The sequence below is a fragment of the Curcuma longa genome, chromosome 9, assembly GCF_044706935.1.
Source record: "Curcuma longa cultivar G26 ecotype Majalengka, Jawa Barat chromosome 9, ITB_CL_G26_1.1, whole genome shotgun sequence".
In the NCBI taxonomy this organism is placed as follows: domain Eukaryota; kingdom Viridiplantae; phylum Streptophyta; class Magnoliopsida; order Zingiberales; family Zingiberaceae; genus Curcuma; species Curcuma longa.
In genome coordinates, this window is record NC_133869.1 from 6,896,416 (window position 1) to 6,922,501 (window position 26,086).

The following is a 26,086-nucleotide window of genomic DNA, read 5'->3' on the forward strand; positions in this document are numbered from 1 at the left end:
TACATTCGCTCAATGGTAAAAGAACATATAAAAATAAATAAATTTAAATTTTAGTAACCTTGTTTCCTTAACGTTCATAAGTAAAGTTTATAAAAAAATTATAAATAAAGTTATTTATTAATTTATGTAAATTTTGATTTTTTAATTATTTATGCAAATACAATTTTTTTTTAAATTTTACAATCTAAAATTATTCATAAATATTTTATAAATAATCAAAACTTATAAACTATATAAACATTAAATTAATCTATAAGGACAATTATTAGTTGAGTTCAATGAAAAACTTAAGCTCAGAGCTTCGACAAGATTGATAAGTAAACATAAATAATTTTAGTTCGGTTTGATTAGTTTACACTTCTAAGCAAAAGTCTTTGACAAAAAAGTAAAGATGTTCACTCTTAATAATTTTTTCAGATGGAAAAGATTTTATAAAAAATTATTTTTAAGATTAAATTTTTATTATCATATGATAATTTACTATTTGAATACTCCACGAAGACAACTTATAATTCTCTACTCAATATGTTAAATTATATTAAGTACCCATCCAAAATATATAATCCCAATAATAATAATAAATAATAATAATAACAGGTCCACATGCTAAACAGTCTTCAATTCATTTTTGTATTTGTTATATTGTGTGAAAAAACAAGGCAGCGCCACGTCAACGTTTGTCTCAGTGCATTAGATTTGGGTCGGAGATTCTTATCCAAGAGTCGGCAGGGAACACTTGGTCAAACTTGTAATTATTAATTTATATTTCCAGATCTTGAGTTGCTTCTTCTGCACTCATTAATTATTTTATTATTATGCGGAATAAATCATAAATGTTTAGATGGTGATGCCATTTCATACAGTAGTTCAAAGATACCCCGCCCCATATTTTCCAACTTTGAAATTTAGAAAAATAAAATAAAACTTTTGTAATAAAAAGTCTAAACGCCATCTTTTTTAATTGCGACTTATGTCAAAAGGATAATTAATTTGATGTTTATTTGACTTCGTAATTTGTTTTTTAACGTGTGAATTGGACTTTAATTTTGACTAATCGAGGATAGCGACTGAATGCGGATTCTCCAAGGCAGCGTCGAATAGTGAATGAGGTACGTTTCGGGTGCCGGTCGTGCGTGTACATTTGAAGTTGCGAGCCGAAAGCGATGGCCTTCTTCGTGAATTCCGGCTGGGCGAAACGAACCGCGGCATGAATGCCGAACCGAACCGAACCGAACCGGTTTCTGAGGCAGCGGCGCATAGCGCGTGACTGCCAAACGTGTCCCCGGTCCGTCCGAGATTTTATTGCGACCGGGCGACGCGTCGATCTCTGATCGGATGGGGGACCCACTGCTATTGCGACGCTGACGCGATAGCCACTTACCGGGGGCCGCGTGGGCCTGCCTGTCGTTTCGTTTCATTTTTGTTGGGATTTCGTTTCGTTTCGTTTCATTATGGTTTCGTTTAGGGTGTGGGAGGCAGGCGGCTGCCTGCCGCGTGCGGGAATCGTTGACAGGAAGACCAGGGTAGAATTATTGTGGCGTTTTTATGTTTTAGTCCTTTATGTAGTGATAATTTGGATTCAGTAGATTATCGCGATATTTGTATTCTGTGCGTTCCCGCAGTGGTTGTATCTAGCAAATTCGAGTTTTTCTGAGGGTTGGAGAGTAAATTTGGCAACGCCTTTTTGCCTGCCTTGTATAAACTTTTCGCCCCTTCCTCACCTACAAAACGGACCCAACACCGAAGCATCATCACCTTCTTCCGCGCACAAGAATCTGTTGGTTTCTTCTGTTCATTAATCTCTTGTAAGGATCCTTTTTCTGCTCTGTTTTGTTTTAATCTTCGGTTTTTTCTCTGTTTTTTTGTTGGTGTTTCGATCGGCTTTTTGCGGAGTTTATTATGATGTGTTTGGTTTGTGGATTAGGTCAAAGGGAGGACATGTGTGGCGGCCCCCGGAAAGTTTCTCCGTCGGCTGGCGGAGATCCGAAGCACCCTACGGTGGACGACAATGGTAAGCTGCTCCTAGAACTTGCTGCTTCAGATGCCGTCGCTGCCTTCAAGCAGGCAGTGGAGGAGGAGGGATGCCCGCTCGATGCCGCGGCTCCCTGGTACGTACGTTCTCCCGGTCGAGGGATGGGCTACCAGCAGCGTACGCCGCTCATGATCGCGGCCCTCTATGGCAGCGTCGCTGTCATCGAGTATATCCTCGCCACACGCCCTGACGAGGCCGCCCGGAGCGCTGCATCTGACGGCGCCACCGCTCTCCACTGTGCCGCGGCTGGCGGTGCCCCCTCTTCTCTCGAGGCAGTCAAGCTCCTGATCGGGGCCTCCGCGGAGGCCGTCGATGTGCTCGATGCCAGCGGTAACCGTGCTGGGGACGTCATCGCCCGGCAGTTCTCTAGCAGCGTGGCTAAATCGCTCGAAGTCGTCTTAAAGGCCTCGTGTTGCCCTAGGGTTTCATCGCCGAGCAAAGAAGAGGCGGCTAAACAAGGAGAGAAGAAGGAATACCCGCTGGATTTGACGCTTCCGGACATCAAGACCGGGATCTACGGAACCGACGAGTTCCGGATGTATACGTTCAAGATCAAGCCCTGCTCTCGCGCTTATTCCCACGATTGGACGGAGTGCCCCTTCGTCCACCCCGGGGAGAATGCCCGGCGCCGAGACCCACGGAAGTTTTCATACAGCTGCGTGCCGTGCCCTGAGTTCCGCAAGGGATCTTGCCGGAACGGCGATGCCTGCGAGTACGCCCATGGCGTGTTCGAGAGTTGGCTCCACCCGGCGCAGTATCGGACTCGACTGTGCAAGGATGAGACCGGTTGCAATCGTCGGGTTTGCTTCTTTGCCCACAAGCCCGAAGAGCTTCGTACCGTGAATCCCTCGGCGGCATCAGTTGCCGGGATGGTGCTGCCCTCGCCGCGTTCGTCATCCCCAGGACTCTCTTCTCTGGACACGGCAACGGCCTTGATGCTGATGCAGCAGCCAGGCTCGCCTATGTCTCCCTCGGCTTCATCGGCTACATCACCGTGGATGAATCCGTCCGGCGGTGTCATGACGCCTCCATCCTTGCAGTTACCTAGCAGCAGGCTGAAGGCTTCGCTGAGTGCCAGGGACATTGATTTCGACGTTGATTTGCTTGGATTGGAAGGATATCAGCAGCTTCTCATTGACGAAATCACCAAAACTTCCTCGCCCCGTGCGACTTGGGGCTTGAACAACTTAGCAGCCGCATCTCGCTCCTCCGAACTCAGCGATATGATGGGGCCTGTAAATCCATCGCTGCTAACTCAGTTGCAGGGCATCTCCATGAGGCAAACAGCTCCTCAATTCCAATCCCCTCCCGGTCTTCAGAAGCACCAATCGCAGCATCTCTCTGGATTCGGTGGCAGCCTGTCTTCATCTCCGCCAGTGAACGCGACATCATCCTACGGCCTCGACCACACCATGGTGAAAGCCATCATGAACTCGAGGGCTTGCGCTTTCGCCAAGCGAAGCCAGAGCTTCATCGATCGCGGCGCATCAACTGTTCGCCCGTCGACGCTCTCCCCAGTCACCACTCCTGCTGCAGACCTTGCCGATTGGGGCTCACCGGGCGGGAAACTCGATTGGGGCATTCAAGGAGAGGAGCTGTCCAAGCTGAGGAAATCTGCCTCCTTTGCCTTCCGCGGCAACCAAGCCGCCTCTGCCACCACTTCAGCCGCCCCGCCGTCTGCTATGAACGAACCCGACTTGTCCTGGGTGCAGTCTCTGGTGAGGGATGCTCCTGTCGAACCAATCGGACAGAGACTCTCTGCTACCGCCGGCGCGCAGCAAAATGGCTACCAACTTAACGCCGGTGGAGGCAGCGGCGGCGGCGGCGGCGACGTCTTCTCTCCATGGGCGGAGGAGAAGATCATGGCGTAAAGCAATTCATTGCCAACGATTCAACGATATGAAGGGACTACCAAAAAATTTTCAATTTGACAAGTTCTTTTCTTCATTATATCTTTTGAATCCAAAATTCCAGATTATAATTTTTAGCAGGGGTGCCTGGAAGATACCCGAAGGGAGTCTCAGCTTGTTAATGGCGGCCTGCAAGTTCTTTCATTTATATATTATAGCTCTAATTGGATGGCTTATAAAATCTAAATAGGATATATATGAACATGAAGAATATAACGGTGATCTAATCTCTCTTGTTTGAGAACCTCGGATCATCTTTAGCTTCATGTTATGGTCATTTGTAAATTTATCATATGCTCATAATCTTACTATTTGCTTGCTAATCGCTGTTTCTCTGATTATCTAAATGGATGATCTTCAGTTGAGCATTAATGAAAATAATCCAATATAGTGATGCCTATTTCATGATTATGAAAGTATCTATAATGCGTGTTTTGTAATTTTCTTGTATAGTGTTAGTTGATAATGCAGCACACTTAACTAACAATTAACATAACAAAATTGGCCTCGGTTGATGAACACGCTACATCTGTCATTCTGCATGGGTCCAAGCCGATGATGCTACTCTTTCTGCCATCTTAAGAAAACATCACATCGATCAAGATTTAACGAATCTATCTTGATCTATGAAAGCGTTTTGTGTTTCCTCATCTTTGACTTTGCTACCATCTTAATTCACGCACAACTGATGGTGAATTCCTGGCTCTTGAAAGCTCCATTTGTTTTCCTTTTTATTTATTTTTATTTTTGTTATGTTTTGTTCTCTGCAGCATCATACCATAGCAACTCCATCACTGTCACCTTGAAAATAGATTAGTAACTCCTTTTGTAAAAAGAAAGGATTGGGCTATGGAGATGATTCTTTCGTAAGCAACCTAGGAGTGTAAACAAGTTAGATTGTTCTCGAGTTATCTGAATTTCGATTCAAAAAAATCATTTGAGTTTGTTTAATAAGTTAATGAGTCGAGTTCAAGTCTAATTTTAAATTTAAAAATATTATCGAGTTGAGTTCGAACTTAATAGTATTTGATTTGTGAGTTCGTGTTCATTTAAAAGTTGAAAGAGAGTCGTTTATATAATTTTCTTCTTGAGCTTAAGTCTTAAAGTTCAAATTAGCTTAGGAAAAAATCAACTTAATCAAATTGAATTACTTATCTTTGGCTTCCATGTCTCAATTTCATTGGTTGAATAAATAAATGAGAAAGCTATTTTTTCTCTCTCTATTTTGCTTGGTTTAATCCATCTAATTTTTCTGATCAATTTAAAATGAAAAATAAACTCCACGTGATTCTATACCGACTCATAAAAGTGCATTTTCTCCGTTCAAACAAATAAAATAAAAAACAGAAGGAAGTCATATTTCCACAACATTTTTATTTCATTCGGTTGTTTTTTCGTAACATTGTGGTCCATCTTGCGTTATTGTGAACCATTCCACCTTTCATAATCTAATCCAGTCAATGTTTTTATTTATAATAATTTATTTATTTATTTGATTATGACATAAAACGACACTTGATCCTAAGTCAGCGTTCAAATATCTCCAAAATCTGTGACTGGGAAATTAATAATTGTGGTGACAAAGAAAAAGCAAGCAGCTGATGACTTTGAATCATTCAAATATTTCCATTTTCAAATTTGATGATATATATATATAAAGAAAATAGTTTATATTTGTAGAGAGAATAAGATAAATGTAGAATGAAAAAAAATATGTTTCTCTTTTAATGGTTAATCCGAATCTTCTGTTAGAGATGGTAAATTATATCATTTCCTTTATTTAATTCTCGAAATTAATGATATTTAGATTAATCAAATAATTCCACCTTTTGGTTACTGGATCTTTAGTCTGAAGCATCATGACTGATGGGCTTTAGTCCGATAAATAGCCCGTTAACGCTATTTGTGGGCCCGGTGAGAAGACGTAATTTCATTTGTGGCGGGTCCGTTACATCGCACAATGTGTTGCAGCGTACAAAATCGGCTTCGTAACACCGTTACAGTGTTAAATCGGCTTCTCGCGAATGGAGCTTACCGACCGTCAATGGACCTTCAACCCTAATTCTTCGATCGCCCAAATGACGGAGCAAATCTTTGGTCGTTGCAGTTTCCGATCAGCAGCAGCAGCAGCAGCAGCAGCAATCGCTTCCTCTTGCTCCGTTTGAAGAACATCGGCATCGAATATTCCACCTTCTCTCTCTCTCTCTCAGTTTTTTTTTTCCAGTTCCGTTCGTGAGCATATCTAGATCATCGAACAAGCCTTCATTGTTCAGGTGCTTATTCGAAGAATATTGTTTTTGATTGTTTTTTTTTCAAATGGCAAAGCTTTGGTTTCCCGTTTATACTACTATAATTTCAGGGCATCGTAAGATCGAAGAGGAGGGAAGCATGATGCATTCTCTTCAAACTCTGTACATGTCTCACACTTGTACTCCAATCAATCCACTTTTCGCGTTTAAGTCTGATAGAGGAAGGAGATTCACATTCCGAGCTGAAGTTCCAAAAGTCTCCTCATGTCTTGTTTCGTACGAACAACAGAAGGTGGAGGCAAACCCTTTGTCGAGGGAGAGTGAGAAAGTGATAGAGATAGAAAGGAATGTGTTCGTTGGAACCTATGCTCGAGCTCCTGTTGTGTTTAAGAGTGGAAAGGGATGCAAGCTTTATGATGTGGATGGGAAGGAGTACCTGGACATGACGGCTGGTATTGCAGTGAACTCACTTGGGCATGGTGATCCAGATTGGATCAATGCTGTGGTTGAGCAGGCTAACACTCTTACCCATGTCAGTAATGTATACTATTCGTTGCCTCAGGTAAATTCACATTATCTTCCTAGCTTTATTATGGATCTCGTCCTTTCTTATGAAATTGTAGCAATACGACAACCATTAGAATTGGTATATTAACTTGGGTACTATCAGCAGCCTAAGTCAATGGTAGCTTCTCATCAAAGCTTATAGACACCCTTAATCAACCCACAAGTTTTAGTGTGGAACTAAATTAGTGTCACAATATTGCCTCAATTCGTCCATATGAGAGTTGTTACTTGAGTCCAAGTTAATACTAGTTTACTAATCTAAACTCGTAAACTCCTTCAATATGTTACTAAACTAGAGTGTCCAACTTAATGCTTGATTGCCCTTCACATTCCGATAATCATCCTTAATTAACGACATATGAGGTATAATGGATTTTTCTATCACACGAGCAGCCCTTTTTGAATGTCTCATATCTTCTGGAATCAGGTTTTATTAGATACTAATTGTAGCAATTTGATTAGGTGAGAGAATTGATTCATCGATATTTTTAGACAGAACCACAAGTCCAAAATGCTTAAGCTCGAGTTAATAGTAGCTCACTAATCTAAGCCTCTAAACTCTCTCGATTAGCTCGCAACTATCCATGTAGAAATTCAGGTGTGATGTTAATTGCTACTTTAGGATGAAACTGATTAAGTAATTCAAAGCAGCTGATTTCACATGAATTCTGATATATTCTCACCAATAGATAATAGGTTTCATATTTGTGGAATTATTTCATTTAAATGAACTTAGACCTTGTATTGACTTTAGTGTCAAAAAAATATGCTCAGTCACGGTTCAGTTGTTTTCTGTGACTTTCTTAACTGAACCTACAAGTTGACGATCCTGATTTGAGCACTCAATAAGCTAACTTGGGCTAGTTGAGGGACATCTATTTGCAGGAAAGACAATGAGACCTTAGACCAGAGTTGGAAAGTAGAAAACCCTTCATCGCTCTCCTAAAGACTCACTCAATAAATCCAGCTGCCAGAATGTAAGCTTCTCTTCAGAATATGAAACAAAATATTTGTTTTTGAAGTTAATTGTTTAACTGAGTCAACAAAAACTCTCTAAAGCTGCAACCATCTAAAAAAAGTTGATTTCATAGAATTATTTACTTTGTTTCTGTCCATGAAACTGATATACCAAGCTAATGAGTCCTTGGTGATTTCTTTTTATTTCCTTTCTGTATTTTTTGCACTGTTGTTTTGATTTTCTCATAAGCATTGATACTCTTCCTCTTTCACGGTTTCAGTTATTAATATGCATGGACGATACAGGTAACTCTTGGAAAGCGCCTTGTTGAGTGCTCGTTTGCTGATCGTGTTTTCTTTACAAATTCTGGAACAGAAGCAAACGAAGCAGCTATAAAATTCTCTAGGAAATTTCAGAGACATTCACATCCTGACAAAAAAAATCCTGCTACTGAGTTCATTTCTTTCAGTAACAGTTTCCATGGAAGGACAATGGGTGCTCTTGCCCTGACAAGTAAAGAACACTACAGGATTCCCTTTGAACCTGTCATGCCTGGGGTAACATTCCTAGAATATGGGAATATTAAAGAGGCTCAAAAAGCAATTCAACCTGGCAAAACAGCTGCGGTCTTTGTGGAACCAATTCAGGGTGAAGGTGGAATATACAGTGCCACAAAGGACTTCCTGCAGCTCCTACGAACTGTATGTGATGATGCTGGAGCTCTGTTGGTATTTGATGAGGTAAAAAGCTTAGATCATGTGCCTGCATATACGCATCTATGCAATAGATTGCAAAACAAACTTGTTTGGCTTTTTGTTGAGGTTATCAATTATATGTTTTACTTATCAATTGTGAACTCATTTTAATTCTTCTATTAAACTAACCTGAAGGCTTCAAGAAGGTATTCTCATCTTTTGCAAAGTGCTGACTCTGCTGCAGTTGTGAGTGAGTGCTTTCTATAACTAATGAAACTGATTATCACTTACCCAATTCACCTGTTTTGAAAAATCATCAATCAATCAACTACTGAACTCGAATTGCATCTTTGTACACAACAATGTTTTTGTCACATAAGTTGTAGTACATAACAGAGAAAGTTGTGTTGCACTTCCTGATACCAATGTTTATTTGGCGAAAACATATTGTTCTAGACACATATCATAAATATCTCTCATCTGACTGTAAATTAGTGTGTTGTATTTGTCAGTACTTGTTCCTTTGTGCCATATTATTTTTCAAGCTGTTCAGTATCTTTCGGTTATGTGCTCAGGTCCAGTGTGGGTTGGGCCGAACTGGTCATCTCTGGGCCCACGAAGCTTTCGGTGTGATACCTGATATAATGACCCTTGCCAAGCCCCTCGCCGGAGGTCTACCAATTGGAGTTGTCCTCACCACTGAAAAGGTTGCAGCAGCCATAAACACTGGAGACCACGGGAGCACTTTCGCTGGTGGCCCGCTTGTTTGTCACGCTGCCCTTGCAGTGTTGGATAAAATCCAGAACCCTGATTTTTTGGCCAGTGTAACCCGGAAAGGACTCTTCCTGAAAGAATTGCTGCTGGAGAAGCTGGGAGATAACTCTCATGTGAAAGAAGTACGTGGATTTGGGCTTATCGTCGGAATTGAGCTGGATGTCCAAGCTTCACCTCTTGTCGATGCTTGTCGAGATGCTGGCCTTTTGGTGCTGACGGCTGGAAAGGGGAATGTGGTTAGGCTTGTACCCCCATTGGTTATATCGGAGCAGGAATTGGAACATGCTGTCGAAGTTCTAACTGCATGCGCACCCACACTCGATGGTAATAGTAGTACTTCTAGTTAAATCTATATATGGGGACGAGTACCTGGTGTAAGCTCTAGTTGAAAAGATCTGATCTGCCCTTGCCCATAAAATCTGGGTGGTCTTCCCACCTAGTTATAGGTGGGAACGAAGTCGATGGTGTATTGTGCAGGCAGGGAATAAGAAACATTGAATAACGTCAATAATCTTGAGTGGTAAGGGCAAACGAGCGTTTAGTTTTTTCTTTTTCCCTCTGTGGCATACTGTACTATACCCTTGATCCAATTCAAAACTTGAACTTTTACATGGGTCTATAGTAAGCATTGAGTGAAAAGTAGGGGAAATGAGGTGGAACGCACAAGTTGATCTGCAATTCAAAACTTAAACTTTTGCAAGGTGTACTGTGCAAGCAGTAAGAAACATTGAACCTTTGAAAACAATTTTGACTTGGTAATGCCAAACGTGGTTGCAAAAAGTATTTCTTCACTCCATGAACCGCAAAAAGTTCAAACTTTGATGATTGTGGGATGCGGCAAACTCTAAGGCCTATTGTGCAAGCGATAAGAAATATCTTCCAAGTTAGGAAGTGAATATGAAATTACTCCTTTGAAAACACAAGTTAATGTGTCAGGTGCATGGTAATGATAATTGCATAACATGTTCCATGAGAAGAGATCTGAGTTCTAAATCAGCTTTACAATTCCCTTCGTGCGATTGATTAGCACCTGATTAATCAGCCATTGACCTACTAATGGCAAAAGGTAGTTTTTTTTATATTTTTCCTTGCAAATAAATATAGCTCAATCGATGCATGTCATCATATACTGTGAAAAAATAAATCGAAAAACTATAATTGACCATAAAGCAACCGCAATGTACATTATAAATGCTATCGCATCTACAACTAAATCAAAATAGTTTTGGTTTACTCATGTTTATCAATATGCATAAATGCATCAGCTAATCACACTATCTTTTTTTTCCCTCGACTTTCCAGCTAATGCAGAATGCAAAAGTTGGGTGGATCTTGGTACAGCCTCTCAGTATAAGATTCTCTAGCTATATTTTGAATCCAATGAGATCAGCAGAGAAAGCGGATATGTTGGCCGACTGAAGAATGTAAATAGTAGTCAGAATGTAAAATAGGTATGCCTGAAAAACTATTTCACAAACAAAACTCTAAATTAAGCAAATAGCTTACTCTACGTCGAAAAAGCCTGAGAAATCCTCATTTTTCCATTTCTTTTGGTATAATAGGCTTTCCTAAATAAACAAGTTGCATCTCTTCTCTCCATATCTGCAATGAAATTGTTTGTGCACATTGTTCAATGAAGCAGTGTGAGAAAGTTTACTTATCAGGATGAAGGAAACATACCATGTCACGAAATTCAAGTCGGATATGAGGTACATTAGTTCTATGGATGTCATTGCCATCAGGTCCTCGCTTGTAATAATGTTTCCCAATCCAATGCGACTATAGCAGATTAATCAACGGATTAACAAATGAAATTACCCAAGATGAAGCTATTTCTCGTTCAGATTGGTGCATTAAACATCAGCAACGCTTACCTTAAGAGCATGTGAAAAACCCGACTGGTAAACTGAATTCCTGGCAATTTCACATAAATCACAGGAGCTTAGTTTCCATACCTGTAATGGAGTAACTCGTGAGGAAGGGCACAAGGGTTTAAAGTTTTTACTCTCAACACAGTGAAGAAAACATATAGGCATATTACCGAAGCTGCAATACTATACTCTTCCACCAAAGGTTCTTTTGTTAGGTGAATTTGTAAAGGATCATCCGTTGAAAGAGAAACATTTAGACCTCGGCGAAAGAACACTGGGAAAGGGTTCCGATGATAATCAAGAAATAGTGAATTGTTGCTGAGAGGAGACATTGCCAAACCTATCTGGTAGAAAACAAGCCAAACTCAGCAAAAGTCATATGGTACATGATGAGAGAAATTAGATCATACGAATACTAGTAATTAAAGAAAAGCAGGAAACTGCGAAGCCTCCCCAAGTGGCTGGGCTCAATTACCTGAGCCAGATAATACAAGTACTGAAGGACTGGGGACTTTCTTAGATTGATCCCATGAGCAATATTGTTAGCACAAAGAAATGTTGCAGCAAGGTGGTCAATGTCACCAGTCTGCAGATAACGGACATTAGCTATCACATGATTAATAAAGTCAACCGAATTGACTATTCAGATTAACTGATACCTCCCCTGAATGAGGGCGAAATTTGATTGTTGTCAAGCCCTTGGACTCACGGAGCTAGCAAGACAGTGACATTCAAAAAAGCATTAAAATCAAGTTTAAAATAGCAGAATATAGAAACGAACAATTTGCGCAGCCAGAAATGGACAATATCACACAGAAAAGAGTATGAATATAGAGCAAGCACCTTGTTCAGTGTATACAAGTTAGCATAGCAATAGTATGCATAATATGAGAATGCCGGGTTAAAAACATTTGTCCACTGTTCTGGGGTTGGCATATGCTTTGTTGGGCGTCTTTCTGGTTTGCTTTCATCATCCACCAAATCCAGCCCCACAACCTGATAAACAAATTATTAATGATTCATAAAAGTGCAGAACCTACCATTAGATACATCTAGAACAAAAATGATGAAAGGAAATGGAATGTTAAAAATATGAAAAGGTTAACAACAAGTAGTCAACAAGTGTAGATCAGCAATTCTAACCAAACAACAAAATTTCAGATACCATTACTCATGCTGGTTCAAATGTGGGTGGTAAATTAATATACTGACTTATGCAATAACTACTGTATCTGCTGTTCTGAGCTGCACCACAACAAACAAGGTCTGCCAAGGTCCACCAATACTTGTGTTCCAAACCCTAGTTTTCACACTTTCAAGAAGACTAGAAGGCTAACAACACTAGTTCATAACAGGCACCAAAATCTATTTCACCAAGGGCTTCCCTCAATTGACTGCTTCATATGTATGTCCAAAGGTTTTCCCAATGGTGAGATCCTATTGAACATTCTAGTTCTTTTGAGTTTTTCTTCTCTTAACTTCTCATCACCCCAGCAATGACTAAAGGGTATGGGTCCACCAATGTGGCGATTCCACTCTGTTGCAACCTTTGTGCTTCCAGGTAACAGGAACAGGCTATCGAATTTCAGTGTTGGTGAGTTTCTGACAATAAGATCTACAGTGAGCCCTGCTCTTCTATATACTAAATATCCTAAAAATCCCCTTTTTCCGAACTTGTGCCACAGAGTCCTAGTGTCAAAGGTGAACCACCATAATGAAAGAGGTCTTTCCAGGACCACAAATCTACCTTGTGGTGAGATCCTTATATCCTGCTATAGGCTCTCCTCTGTGATTATGTGGAACAACCATTATAGGGTATGTGGTAGACTAGGTAATATGGAATGATGGTTTCCAAGAACTCACCCGCTCCATGACTGTTCAATTATTGTCTGAATTGATTGGTTATAATTTTTCAGCATGTGCTCTCTCAGAGTCCTTAAATTTAAAAGGGTTTGTGAAGAAACTTGAGTGAACAAGTGTTGTAACCTAAGAGGGAGACAAATAAACACTAAGCGATTCTACAAGAGCAATGTCAAACTTAAAATGCTGAGCCAAATGCAAAGTTAGCAAGATGTGGGCACAACAAATAAACAAATACCTGTTTCAAAAAAACATGCAACTGTGGGTGTGAATCTGGGTCTACTGTAACCTCAAAAAGGGGTAGGAAGATATTGTCAAGAAGGTTTTGAAACGAATTGACTATGCCCATTTCCTTGTAGATATTGTACAACCTCGGAATCTGCAAAGAAAAAGTATAGTCATCAGACATCCAACAAGTAAAATCAATCACAATATGAATTTGAATTTCATAATAATTCAAACATCATAAAAATTAAACACACACACACACACTGATCACATCGACATGGATATGTCACAGATACAACAACCAACAACAACAACCAAATCTTATCTGTGGGGTCGGCGATAACCAGATTAAATCAATAAACTAGATTACTTGTAGGCAAAACTGTAATCTGCTTAAATGTTCTGAACATGAAGTATAGATGATGATCAATCAAGCAGCGCTCAAAATATAGAAAAACTATATAAGAGATTACAATCACATGCATGAGAGTTAGAGTTAAATGTGAGTGGACAAATTGAGTCACATCCAAACTTGTGACTATTTTTTCTTCAGACACATCTCCCACCATGTTACATCCAAAATTATGATCGTATTTTTTCAGGTTCGCATATGGGCATCATACCAGTTAACCAATGGTTCAAGGTAAAAATGCAAACAAAAGAATATACCTGAATCAACCAAACAACGTTTTCACTGTATAGTTCATTATTAACTATCCAACTTGCAAGCTGGTCCCACTCACTTTGCTTCCTTCCATATATAGATATTCTATATTCCGCCATCTGACAAAACAGTGTGGATATGTTATAGGAAAAGATGTATATCATTTACCAATAAGAAACAATAGCTAATACAAGTCCTCCAAATAATTATAATCCATACAAACTATCAGCAACCATAATGCCCCCAAAAGTTACAGCACTATCATAGCTAATGAGGATTTTACAGTAATTAAACTTTAGATTTTGGTCCACTTGAACACAGTTGATCATTTCAATTTTATATTTAATATGATGTTTGCCATAATGACTTCCATAACAGGCCACTAACATAGAACTAGAGAAATAAGACAATAAACAGATTCAACAACAACAATAACAACAACCAAGCTTTATCCCACTAGGTGAGATCGGCTATATAGATCCTTCTACGTTATTGGACTCTATCCCCTATTATATCATCTTTTGTTGATAAACAGATGAATGAAATATTTAATTGTAGGCAAAAAAACATATTTGGAACAAAAATATCAAGGAAGTTCTGATAAATTCTTTGGTTCTGAATCCTATATATATAAGAAATCAAATTTCTAACTACCAAACTGTTAGAGTTTCTAAATGCTACCTACATCATTTGCTGAATTACTTATCTGCGCTTATTTACATATCCATAACAAATAATACAAGGTGTAAAGTAGTAAAATGGTCTATGAAATAAAATTCCATCGCTAACCATCCAAATAGTTCTTCATAATTTATTTGTATTATAAAATAATTCATTCTAAAATAAGTAACTTTCTGCTTGTGCTTCAAAGCTTGTTCATTCAATTCAATATCACACTGTATGCATGCTATGCCTGGAAAAATATAATGCATGAGAACATTGAACGACCATTAGCTTTATGGGAACGTAGAACCTTTGTTTGTGTTAGTTGATTAGGGCAGTAAGTAATGATTATAACAAAGCATAATAAGTCAACAGAAACCTGCAAGAATAATATGAAACCTTGAATCATGATTTAAAATTTCGAGCTGTATCGGAATTTCAGTTTATGATCGGAACGATATGATTTCAGTACCGTATCGTGCAGTTCCGATATGATTTTGGTATTTTTTAAATATAAATATATTAATTAAAAATAAAATATTTAACATAAACATTTAAAAAATATAAAAAAATAAATAAAAAAAAAATGTAATCATAATAAATAAATAAAAGTTTATTATATATTTTTTAAATTAAAATAATATATATATATAGTTAATAAGATAATTTTATTAGGTTTAATTAAGCCTATTTAGATGATCCCTATCATAGCCAGGAGTTGATTTAGTTTATTAACTTAAGTTTTAATTAAAAAATATCCCTCGTGTCACGATGTCATGTGCCCGTGGGTCGCACGATCCCTCTGTCGTTGCCGACGGGGTCACACGACCCCTCTGTCGCAGCCGACGCCGCGCAACCCCTCTACCGCTTTCGACGTGGTCGCGCGACCCCTCCACTGCTGCCGCAGGCCTTGTGCTAAGTGTGCCGATGCCGATCGGCGGACAGAACGAAATGTTTGGCTCATTTCATCCAGTACGACACTACACTAACAACACTGCAAAATAATGCATCTTATTTTCACATATTTTGAACTTCATGTATATCTGCAAGAGCACCTACGAATATAACTCCATCCAACAAGAGATGGCAACTCAAGTGTGCAAAATATTATATTACCATGTGCATTGCATCTAATAAATGAAACTAGAAAATAAAACAAAACATTATAGAGTAACGACAAAAGAAAAGCACCTGGTATTTACTTGCAGCAAGATCAGAAAACACTTGCTTTGTCAGCTCAGCCAAGAAACGGCCTATAAAAGAATTAAGAATACAAGCATTCAAATAGTGCAAAGATTGTATTATTCTACTGAGAAGCACCACATGCTACTTCATAAAATATCATATATAGGGTAACAGTGTGTTTACACATACAAAATTTGGGTAGATGGTTTAATGTAACAAGAAACTATGCACATGAGAGGAACAAACATATTCCAAGAAATACAATCAATATTAACAGAAACAGAGCACACAAGCATACACAAAATACTGCAATATAAAATTATTCTATGAACTGTGAACTCATTTCATACAGACATAGAAAAAGCATTGAATTTGCTCATCAGCAGTTTGTTGCTCACCTGCTATTCATTTAATGTTTTTGGAAATTTAAAATTTCAATCAAACTCCAGCTATGCAGCCCACAGAAATGGAGACCAAGAGGTCATAATGAGTAACCACAACTAGGAATAATCACTGACGGCATGAATAAACATGTTGTATAACAATGAAAACAGAAATAAATATACACGATAGGCTATACCATAATCTAAATTTACTACATTGGAATGTCAAAAGGCTAGAATAAATACCTTGTATGAGATTATCCTGCTTCAGAAAAATTTCCCGTAGCCTACTCTGGCCACAAGGATTGTATTTAAGGTTGAATTTATCAAACCGATGAAAGGTGCTCTTGTCTGCATGGACATCTAAGAGATCGACATTAAGATCATACCTGTCTCAAAAAGAGAAAATTCAATAAATTTTCCTACAGAATAAATGCAGACAACTGGAGCACACAGTGGTTACAGTACCCAGTCAAGTCCAGACTCTCAAAAACCTCTTTCAATGTCATATAGGTTCCATCTCTGAATATCACAACCTACAACAAACCTATAGATGAGGAATTTCATCTAATATAATAGGCATGGAACAATTGGAACTAGTTCCCTTGTCAAATAATAAGTTTAAGAATACAAATTGCTCAGCCTACAAACCTCATCAGGTTCTTTCCTCAACTTTGATTTAATGAATCTCAATAGATGCTTCTGGTTCATACATGCTGAGTGATGAACATGAGTGTCAACCTTCCTGACATTGTAAAAATCACGATGGGGAGCGCTTTTCTGAGCAAGAAATTCTCTATCCGCATTGAGCATCAAATGCAGATTAAATTTCTGGAGAAGAAATTTTATTAAAATAGACAGCAAGAAAGTACACATGACATCAGGCAATCAAGTACCTTTTCAGGTAGATCTCAATATGGCTGTGATACCTGTTCAAGAAGGTCTAGACGCTGATGGCATAATGTTCTGATATTTCCAACTGCAAGAACTCGAAGGATATAGTGCAAATCCGTAAAAAAGGTTGTAGCATCAGCGATAGGGAAAAGTCTTTCTTTTGCTGAGTCAAAAATTGAAGTGAATCATCAGCCAAATAGAACTAAAGGCATTGATTTGCAAGAAGTCTTATGGTTCAGCTTCAGCAAAAATTCTTACAATCTTTATTAGCATAAACATGAACAACCCCGTCCACCATATGGAACACATGCTGAGACAAGACAATATTATTTTGATCAACATTTGCTGAACAGAGATATAGATATTCAGTTGGAAAAGAAAAGAAACAGAATTAGGTTGACAGATGAAACTTACATCCGTCTTCTGTTCAAGCACATAGGCAAAGGGGTTAGGGTTAGGTTTTGGTGTACTAGGGTCTGTTATAACCTCTTTCTCCCAAGGAGCAACTTCTTCTCTGAATACATAACTCTCTCGCAGTGCAAGACATTTCTGGAGAATTATATACACATCTTCTTCATCAAGAGATGGTCTCTCTGCAATCAGAAAAACACAGAACATAAGAGTATGTTAAGGCACTGCCACACAGCGACCTTATCACTTGGTTGAGTATTCAGATTAGATAATCTAGATAAAGTTGATATCTTTATGTACCCCATTATGGGCAGATAATCTGAATTAACCTAGTTGACAGTACTTGAATCATCGCTTGGTTCAACAACCATGAATTTTTCAAAACAGATAAAGATTCAAATCAATATAAATTAGTATTGAGGAATTTAACAGTAATTTTTAGACAGTAATGGTAACTAATTTTATAAAAACACTGTGCTTTTACAATTGTGAAACAGATAGAGAAAGAAATATGAAAGGTTGGCAATATGTCACACCTCCAAGTGTAAATAAACAGGAACATTGTTGATTAACAAGAATAGACAGTTGAGAGTTTAAAACAAAAGGAAGCATAAATAATATTTCACAATCTACAGAAAATACCATACCTGTCGGAGTAATTTTTAGTCTTACAAAAGTTTCTTGTTCAGGCTCTTTTCTAAGAATATCTGCTGCTACAGGGTCAGGTTGTACACCATGCAGATCACCAGACACACTATGAGATCGAATCATGCTAGAAGCAGTTAACGATTTTGGGTCGCCAATTCCAACAATATGATCAGGCAAAGCTTGAAATAAGCTTTTGCTGTTATCGCCCTTCACACAATGAATTGATACAATAAGAAATCAACCCATTGGTCTAGCATTACTACAAAGATAATTTTTAAAAAAATGTTAATAGCATAATACTTGGGAGGCAATTGATTCTGTAATCACTATTAATGCCTGCAATTAGCAATTGCAGGCAAATGCAAATGTGCAAATGTATAAAGGCATCAAACAAGGATAATGGAATGAAATCTCAAGTCGTGCTGCTAGGCACGATCAAAATTTTTCATTCCAATGGATTCTGAAAAACAAAACAAGTTCGCATAATCAAAATTTCAGGATTTTGATTCTTTCGCTTAGTCACACGTAGGGATAAGGAATGGCCACAAAATTAGTAACTAGGGCAAGGAGAAGGCATACTGGTGGATATTGAGAAATTGGCAACAAGCAAACGAAGCGAGGGAAGCCATTGTCTCATTAGCAAACAGAGAAATCATCCAAGTGAGCACAATGGAGTAATTGGGTGAGGAAGTTAGCCTCAGTGTCACTTTGCATCCACAAATTGTGTGTTTCCATGTGATTAAGGATAAAATAAGCAGTATCTTATAATTAAATAAACTATATATATTTTAGATAATTTATACTTATGTTAATAAATTAGTTAATTATAATTCAATAACTTAAAATTAAATACAATAAATTATCTTTAGAAAAATTATAAGTTATAAACATAATTATATATATTATATAACTTGTAAATATAAGTTATAATTATTTAACATAAATATATAAATCATGCGATTTTTAATTATTAAAATTATATAAATAATTATAAGTTATAATTATTTAATTTATAACTTAGTTATAGCTTATTAAATAAGTTATGATAATTTAGTTATAACCTTATAAGTAAATAAGTGATTAACCAGCTATAATATATAATGTTTTCCAACTTATATTACAACTGTTATTTATTATATTATAACTTATTTATTATTTGTTATAATTTATAAATATATTAGTAGATAGTCGATAAATTTATAAGTTATTAATAAAATTACAGAGATTTAACTAATTTATTGAATTATTATTTAATCAATCAACAGAATTGATTTGCTCAAATATATCCTCTAAAATTACAATATGATTTGAGATGTTTAACCTTGACAGGGACAAGTATGTTTTGTTTATTTACATGTGCAAATTTTGATTCTGTAGACATATGCCTGCAATAGCAATTGTAAGCAAATGCAACGGCTGCAAAAGGCATCTGCAGCAAGGTTGCTAGGTTACGTGCAAATGTAAGAACCAAAACGACAAATTTAAATTTTCATACTTATTTCTAAATTCAATGTTTTTTAAAAAAAAATGAAAGCATGCTAACATGCTAGTTGCATGCAGGAAATACCAACCGTCGTTAGTTTTTAAGTTGCACATGCATTTGAAACTTTTAAGGCCTAACTGCAAATGAACTTGTAGCACACAGGTCATTTGCAGACAACAAAATGCCTGCAGACATAGGTGACTCATCTGCAAACAGCCAACCAGTCATTTAACGTTCCAAAAAACAATATCAAAAATAATTTTTGTATTATAAAGAGTAATACCACAATGATATGCGGTCAAGCCGAACAAGCAATATGTAATTATAAAGGAATCTGCAGAGTACCAGAATATACAAATTTCAAAGCAAGTCAACATTGTACGACTAGAACAAAAGAGTTAAGAAAAGGAATTTATGATCAGATTTGAAGTAAAAAAGAAAATGAAATTTCTCTATAGTTGTGTTATTTATATCTACTAAGCATGAGAAGTGCCCAAATTAGCAAAGACTGGTCACCAGGAACCATGGAATTGTTGCATAGCAGACTGGAAACCTATGCGCTACGATGATCTTTTGAAAGTGATAAAATCTATTTCTACTTTTAGGTTTTATGAAGAGTAGATGATTTTATATCAGAGGAACAAAAGAAACTACTTAGGTCAAGTGAGTTTACAGTTGCAGAAGAATTGCAAAAGGAACAAAGACTCCTGGAAAAAACTGTCCTCGCTAAGAAAATATCGTATGATGTCAAAGTCACAAATTAGAAGGTAGTCTCTTGTGGTATTCATATTTTTATACTCTCATAAAACTGCATGGAATGGCTAAATTGTATCTAATGAGAATATGATGGAGCTACAAAGGCTAAATTGTTTCTAATGAGAATATGATGGAGCTACCAAGTGGATAAAGCAATGTAATGGTTTGTGTTACCCATAAATCCTAGAGGCAAGCTAGTCTAGATAACAAGCATAACATGGCATAACAACAGGAAGCATATGCTTTGCCAATCCTAGAATGCTAGAAGATAACAAGCAAATAGTTTGGCCACCCTTAATGCAAAGAGGTCTCAAGTCTATAACCAATTCAGTGAAAATTACCAAAGGTTTATGAACAACTCCATTCAATCAACATTTTTTTATGGAAAGCCTCTTCCACTCTGAATACCAAAGTGTCATACTGTACAATGACATAATGTTACTAACCTTATAAGAGGAAGAATAAAATAAACTAAAAGACAACAAAGGTACAATTTGCACTTACTATAAAGTGTCCATTTGTGTGCACATAGGCATCATCAAGTTTAGCATCATTTTCCATATTATCATCTTCCTCTGATCCATCTTGGCTACCCAAAGCACTATGAACAGAAGATTTAGGTGAAGTTGATCTGATGATATGTCCACTTCTTTTGTTTGGGACTGCATACTTAGATTGCTTATTACCTGGCACATCATAGCAGATTTAGTCAATAAATCCTTTGCTTACACAAAAAAAAGTAGGTGAAAAAGGACAACCCAGTGCATGAAGCTCCCGCTAATGCAGGGTCTCGACGAAGGGTCTAGTGTACGCAGCCTTACCTTGCTTTGCAAGAGGCTGTTTCTGATATTTGAACCCATGACCTTTAGGTCACACGGCAACAACTTTACCGTTGCACCAAGGCTCCCCTTCACAAACAAAAGTAGGTGATACGAAAATATTTCCCTGAAGGAAATTAAAGAGAGAGTGTCTACTAATATAATAAGCAATCTGTCTGAATAAACAAATAAGAAAAATAGTTGAGTGTGCTACAAAAGGTTTCTGTAAATAAATTATTTTGTGATTACTTGAAGCAAACTAAGAGGAATCTGTGAATTGTCGAATCAAAATATCCTATCATACACCCTTGTTGCAGTTGGTAACACTAGAATCTTCAGTTATCTAAGATAGCTTCAATCTTCTGTTCCACTAAGAACCATAACTCATTTCACATTCACTGCCATGGTATATGCACTCGTATAAAGCAGTCTAAATTTCTCAATTTGCCAACCAAAACTATGGAGGATTTAGACTTAACAGATCATCGTAGAGCACCTAACTTTGAACAGTTGGCCCTTCCTGAATAAAGAGTTGGAATATACAAGCTCCAGTGATTCTTCCCTACATGTTCTTAATAACAATCTGAAGTAGGAGAGGAAACCATGGCATGTATGTTTATTTATTTCTCAATGTGAACGCCAATATTCAAAAATGTATAGTACATCTAAGACATTCTTCCTTATCAAGGAATTCCATCTCATTTTTCAAAATTTTCATAAATAGTATATAAATGCACATTGATCAATGGTCAAAATCCATGTGTTCAAAGACATGGAAACCCTCACCACTACATGGCTAACTTTTTTTGTTTACAATTTCAAAACCAACTGAAAATAATTTTAGATTTTTTTAGTTCAAGTTCCTAATTGCTCATTCACTGGAATCTAAGCCTCTTATATTAACTTCAAAAGTTCATGCCATCACATTCTACAAGGAGAAAAGTCGTCCAAACCATACAAACTCCAAATATGCAGAAGGGGTACAGCCAGTGTAATTGCCAAGGAGTTGCTAGATTTATTAATTTAGGATTTTACTTGTCCTTCTACCAATTATATGCATATTGTACCTAGGCATACAGTTAATGTAAGCACCACCATATGAAATTAATAAATAATCAGTCTAAAGAAGATAAGTTTGATCTGATATATGAGCCAACTAAAACCATACATAATGATGAGAAATGCCCTCTCTCGCTCTAGGTACAACACAACAGGGTCTTATATCTACATGACGACATCCTTACCATACCCAAGCAACAAATAAAAGAGTGCTGAGATTGTTAACGAGCCCCTGACATGCACCCTGACTCCAAAAAGAGCCTTCGTAATTTTTAGTAAGAGGATCATATTAGAATTTTTCAAGTGGGTAAATTAAATAGTATAGAAAAAATCACAGTACACCAGATTTTCCGAAATACAGTGTAATGGGATAGGAAACAAAAATTAAAAAAAAAAAACAATAGCATAGAAAGAACGCAAAAAGAAATCATATGATCTAGTTAGTCAATCTTGACATACGCCATGCTGAGAATTTTTTTGGCAATATAAAGAAGGCCAAACACATTGTTTTTTCTCTCTCACCCAAGTACCAAAACAACAAGGTTCCATTCCCATACCTCATTCCTAATTAAGTCACCCATATAACACCCCAAGGATGCAATCAAGAATTTTAGCTTGCTAATCAAACCTTCAGATGCACCTTCAAAGGCATTGGAAGTCTAATAGGAAACTCATAAAATTGTGAGGATCATGCTAGAACCTCCAAGTGGGTATAATATACAGATCTGGAAAGAATGGTTTGAGGGTTCATGTATAAAGCACCAAACGCCATTGCAAGAACAACATTGGATGCAAAAAATGGGGCTATGTGAAAGTTATCTCCAATGGATGTAAAATACATCAATATTGCTTAACAAAAGCATAATCAATCAAGGTGTAAATGCGCATAACAAAACTGCAAGCAGTAGGAACATTTCAAAACGAATACAGGTAACTTGCATGCAAATACGAGCCCTGAAAAAAATAAAGCAATATGCAAAACAATTCAGAAGAAAAGCTATGTTCCAAAAGTCAATTATAGGTTTCTTTTAGCAAAACGCATTGCTCGATAAGGGCACAATCCAAAAGTCGTCAGTTGAATAAATTTTGTATCGTTACAAAACCACGAACTATTACAGTCTTATTTACATAGTTTTAACTACAATTTCTTAATCTACGGACAGATAACTATGCCAAAAAGGTATCATCGATTACGTGAACAACAGTTCCCCGAGAGCATCGAAGAATAAACCCATCACTCCGGAGAGAAATTAGAGAATGGCGATCCATAAGTACCTTCCGGAACGGTTTGAAGACGAGGCAACCCCGCAGGAATCGGATATCCCTTTTGGTCCTCTTCCACCAAGAACGGTCCATTCGTCAACGGCTGCTGCTCCTCCAACGCCTCATCCTCCTCCTCCCCGTCCGTATCCGCCGCCGCAGTCACGTCCGGCAACGACGCCGACCCTCCGACACGCCGGTAGTACCCGGGGCTCTTGCATCGGGGCCCGTACTGGCCCCGCCTCCTCCGCCTGGGCTCGTCCTCCTCGCCTTCGACGGCAGCACCGCGGCGACGGTCGCGCTCCCTCTCGACGGCGCGGGCAAAGTCGAGGACCTGGCTTAGGGTTTTTCGGTGCATGTAGTAGGCGGAGACGGCGACGACGGAGGCGCCGACGAGCGCCGCCACGGCGAGGTGGAGAGCGTAGGCGTCCATCCCGCGCGTCTCCGATGGGCTCGACTCGCCTCGGATTAGAGCTCCCTTCCAAACCCTCGAAGAGAAAAAGTGGGGACGGATGTGGGGGAGAAGGGAGGCGTCGGCACGGTGGCTTTGGGAGAAGAGAAGGGGATACACGAAGACAGGATGTATATATAGAGGAAGGGACCGGAGCAAAGAGAGAACATTCGGGTGAACATTTGGGTCACTCAGGATGAGAAGTCGGATATAAATAGAAGTCCACTTCCTTCCTGAATTATTAATTCAAAATTATTTTTAAATTCTCATGCTTCTTTTTTAAATATTATCACAAAGTTAAATCTATTATTTGTTAAGTCAAAGATGATTATAATTGGTTTCTATTTAAATAAATTGGGATGCGGCTAACAAGAAGATATTTATAATTAATTTGAATTCTAAAATTCTTTTAATTATTTTTAAAAATATTTTATCATTGTATTATACACGTGGAATAGATATTTATAATTAATTAATTAATTAATTTAATAGGGGTGAATCTGATACCCTAAAGTTTTTGGAAGGGATCAAATCAAACCAAGTGGCTCGTAGCTAGAATATGCGTCGAATAAGAATTAGATGCCAAGGCCACTGTTGGCAAAGTTGGATGCATTAAGATTCGTGATGCCATGCCATCACACGCTGGAATATTACTGGTATAAAGGACTTTTTTAGCATGATTCTTTCTTAAAAAAAGATAGACGCATTTTTAGATTGCAACTTAAAGTCTAACCTTTTTTTTTTATTTTGAATTATTCTTTGAAAATTAACATATTTTAATCGTCTAAATTTTTTGTACTTAGAATTAAAATTAAAATTAAAATAATGGATTTTAGCAATTTGTGATATATATATTTTTTATCTCCTTCCCTCCGCCGCATGGCTGCCGCGAGCGCAGGAGACGCCGGCTCGGGGAGGCGGTCGGGAGATCGCTGGCGCTGAAGCCATCGATTTCCGCGCACGCGAGGGCGGTGGCCGGGTCCCTGGTTGGGATCGTGGAGGCGTGTTGCCTGCAGCCGATCGACGTTATCAAGATGGGAATGCACCCTTCGCTACTCGCCTGACCCTGAAGTACGCCCTCCGTATGGTCTCCAATGCCCTCCTCTAGTCCGTCCTCAGAGATCCCTCTATGGGAGGGCTCTCCGACCGCGGTAGACTTGCCTCCGGTATCGGCGTGGGGTTTCGGAGCCCTCCTCGTCGTCACCCCGTCCGAGGTGGGCATTCATCCCCTTTTAGTCGTTTCCATTTTTCAGGCATTGGATTTGGATCTCAATGGCGTCGACTATTTTTAATTGTGTATTCCCAGTTCATTGCATGATGAGGTCTCCTCTGGTTTATGTTTACATTAAATGACCATTCAAATTTACCTAGAGTTGGTAAAGCTCCGAGTGTTGACAGAAATTTCTTTTGTAAATCGTAAACTTGTGAGTGGATAAACTGTGGTAAAGTGCCATCCTGCCATCATTAGGAGCATTATTGAGGTGTAATGACTTGGGAAAGACCAGCGACCACTTTAGCTAGTGTAACAATTTCAATTGATTCAAATATTAATGGTGACCTTACATTGAGTTTCAATCGAGGAAGATCAATGTAGTTAACCCAACGAGTTGATGCTAACAGAGCCTGATGTTGATCGTGATCCAAACTCAGTTTTTCAAAAGAAATAATTCTAACATCACAAACAAATGTTGACCATAAGATTCCTTTTAAGACCAAACCTAGCACCAAAAAGTCTTATGTTTTTGACGGGCAAATCCATGAGTCTATATTTATCCAAACCTAGCAGAAATGCTTGTACTTGTCTGACCAATGTTTATTTCAATCTAAATAGCCACTGCACGATTGAATTGTTCAGACAAACAAAACATCATTGTGCTTATCTAAACAATGATGATGCACGCACGTGTTGTACACATGGAGGCATACAATCTATGGGACTTTGTTTTGCTTTGGTAATGCCATCGCAATAAAATGGGTATAGAGCAATAACAGATGGTAATTTAATTCCTGATCTTGTTCTAGCTCTATAATTTTATGCTTTGTTTGGTCACAACCAAAGATGACAGTTGTGTCTTGTTGGATGCAAATTTTCTTCAAGTTACACAGCCTAATGTAATGTGCACTTTAAGGTATGTCAACTTAGTTGATAGCCCATTACAATTTACAATTCTTCTTTAGAAAGCTTAGGCTACTAACACTTGCGATTCCTGTTTAGCATAAACTAACTTAGGAGATGCTCTTGTTCATAAGCTGATGGTTCTTGGACT

At 38.1% G+C, this 26,086-nt stretch overlaps 3 protein-coding genes across 4 annotated transcripts; 2 read left to right on the forward strand and 1 right to left on the reverse strand.

Moving 5' to 3' along the window:
- The first annotated feature begins 1,676 nt into the window (after window positions 1–1,676).
- Window positions 1,677–4,328, forward strand: LOC141834773 (zinc finger CCCH domain-containing protein 33-like). The gene is made up of 2 exons (XM_074722128.1): window positions 1,677–1,805; window positions 1,925–4,328. The coding sequence occupies exon 2, from the start codon at window positions 1,939–1,941 to the stop codon at window positions 3,901–3,903; it is 1,965 nt and encodes a 654-aa protein (XP_074578229.1). The 5' UTR covers window positions 1,677–1,805; window positions 1,925–1,938; the 3' UTR covers window positions 3,904–4,328.
- A 1,639-nt stretch (window positions 4,329–5,967) lies between these two features.
- Window positions 5,968–9,750, forward strand: LOC141834832 (acetylornithine aminotransferase, mitochondrial-like). 2 transcript variants are annotated; one of them, XM_074722205.1, is made up of 4 exons: window positions 5,968–6,215; window positions 6,302–6,753; window positions 8,022–8,456; window positions 8,987–9,750. In XM_074722205.1, exons 2-4 carry the CDS (start codon window positions 6,331–6,333, stop codon window positions 9,530–9,532), a joined length of 1,404 nt encoding a protein of 467 aa, XP_074578306.1. In that variant the 5' UTR covers window positions 5,968–6,215; window positions 6,302–6,330; the 3' UTR covers window positions 9,533–9,750. The 2 variants fall into 2 exon arrangements, with proteins under 2 accessions (XP_074578306.1, XP_074578307.1); XM_074722206.1 differs by having other exon boundaries at window positions 6,313–6,753.
- A 575-nt stretch (window positions 9,751–10,325) lies between these two features.
- On the reverse strand, window positions 10,326–23,960 carry LOC141834943 (putative AMP deaminase). Its single transcript, XM_074722338.1, has 20 exons — window positions 23,384–23,960; window positions 20,736–20,917; window positions 17,992–18,199; window positions 17,348–17,526; window positions 17,192–17,243; window positions 16,969–17,096; window positions 16,691–16,870; window positions 16,508–16,575; window positions 16,286–16,428; window positions 15,663–15,724; window positions 13,814–13,927; window positions 13,155–13,295; window positions 11,900–12,052; window positions 11,716–11,769; window positions 11,532–11,642; window positions 11,227–11,400; window positions 11,060–11,140; window positions 10,866–10,964; window positions 10,692–10,787; window positions 10,326–10,600 (listed from the first exon to the last, which is right to left on the reverse strand). The coding sequence occupies exons 1-19, from the start codon at window positions 23,799–23,801 to the stop codon at window positions 10,719–10,721; spliced, it is 2,616 nt and encodes an 871-aa protein (XP_074578439.1). The 5' UTR covers window positions 23,802–23,960; the 3' UTR covers window positions 10,326–10,600; window positions 10,692–10,718.
- Between the last annotated feature and the right edge of the window lie 2,126 nt (window positions 23,961–26,086).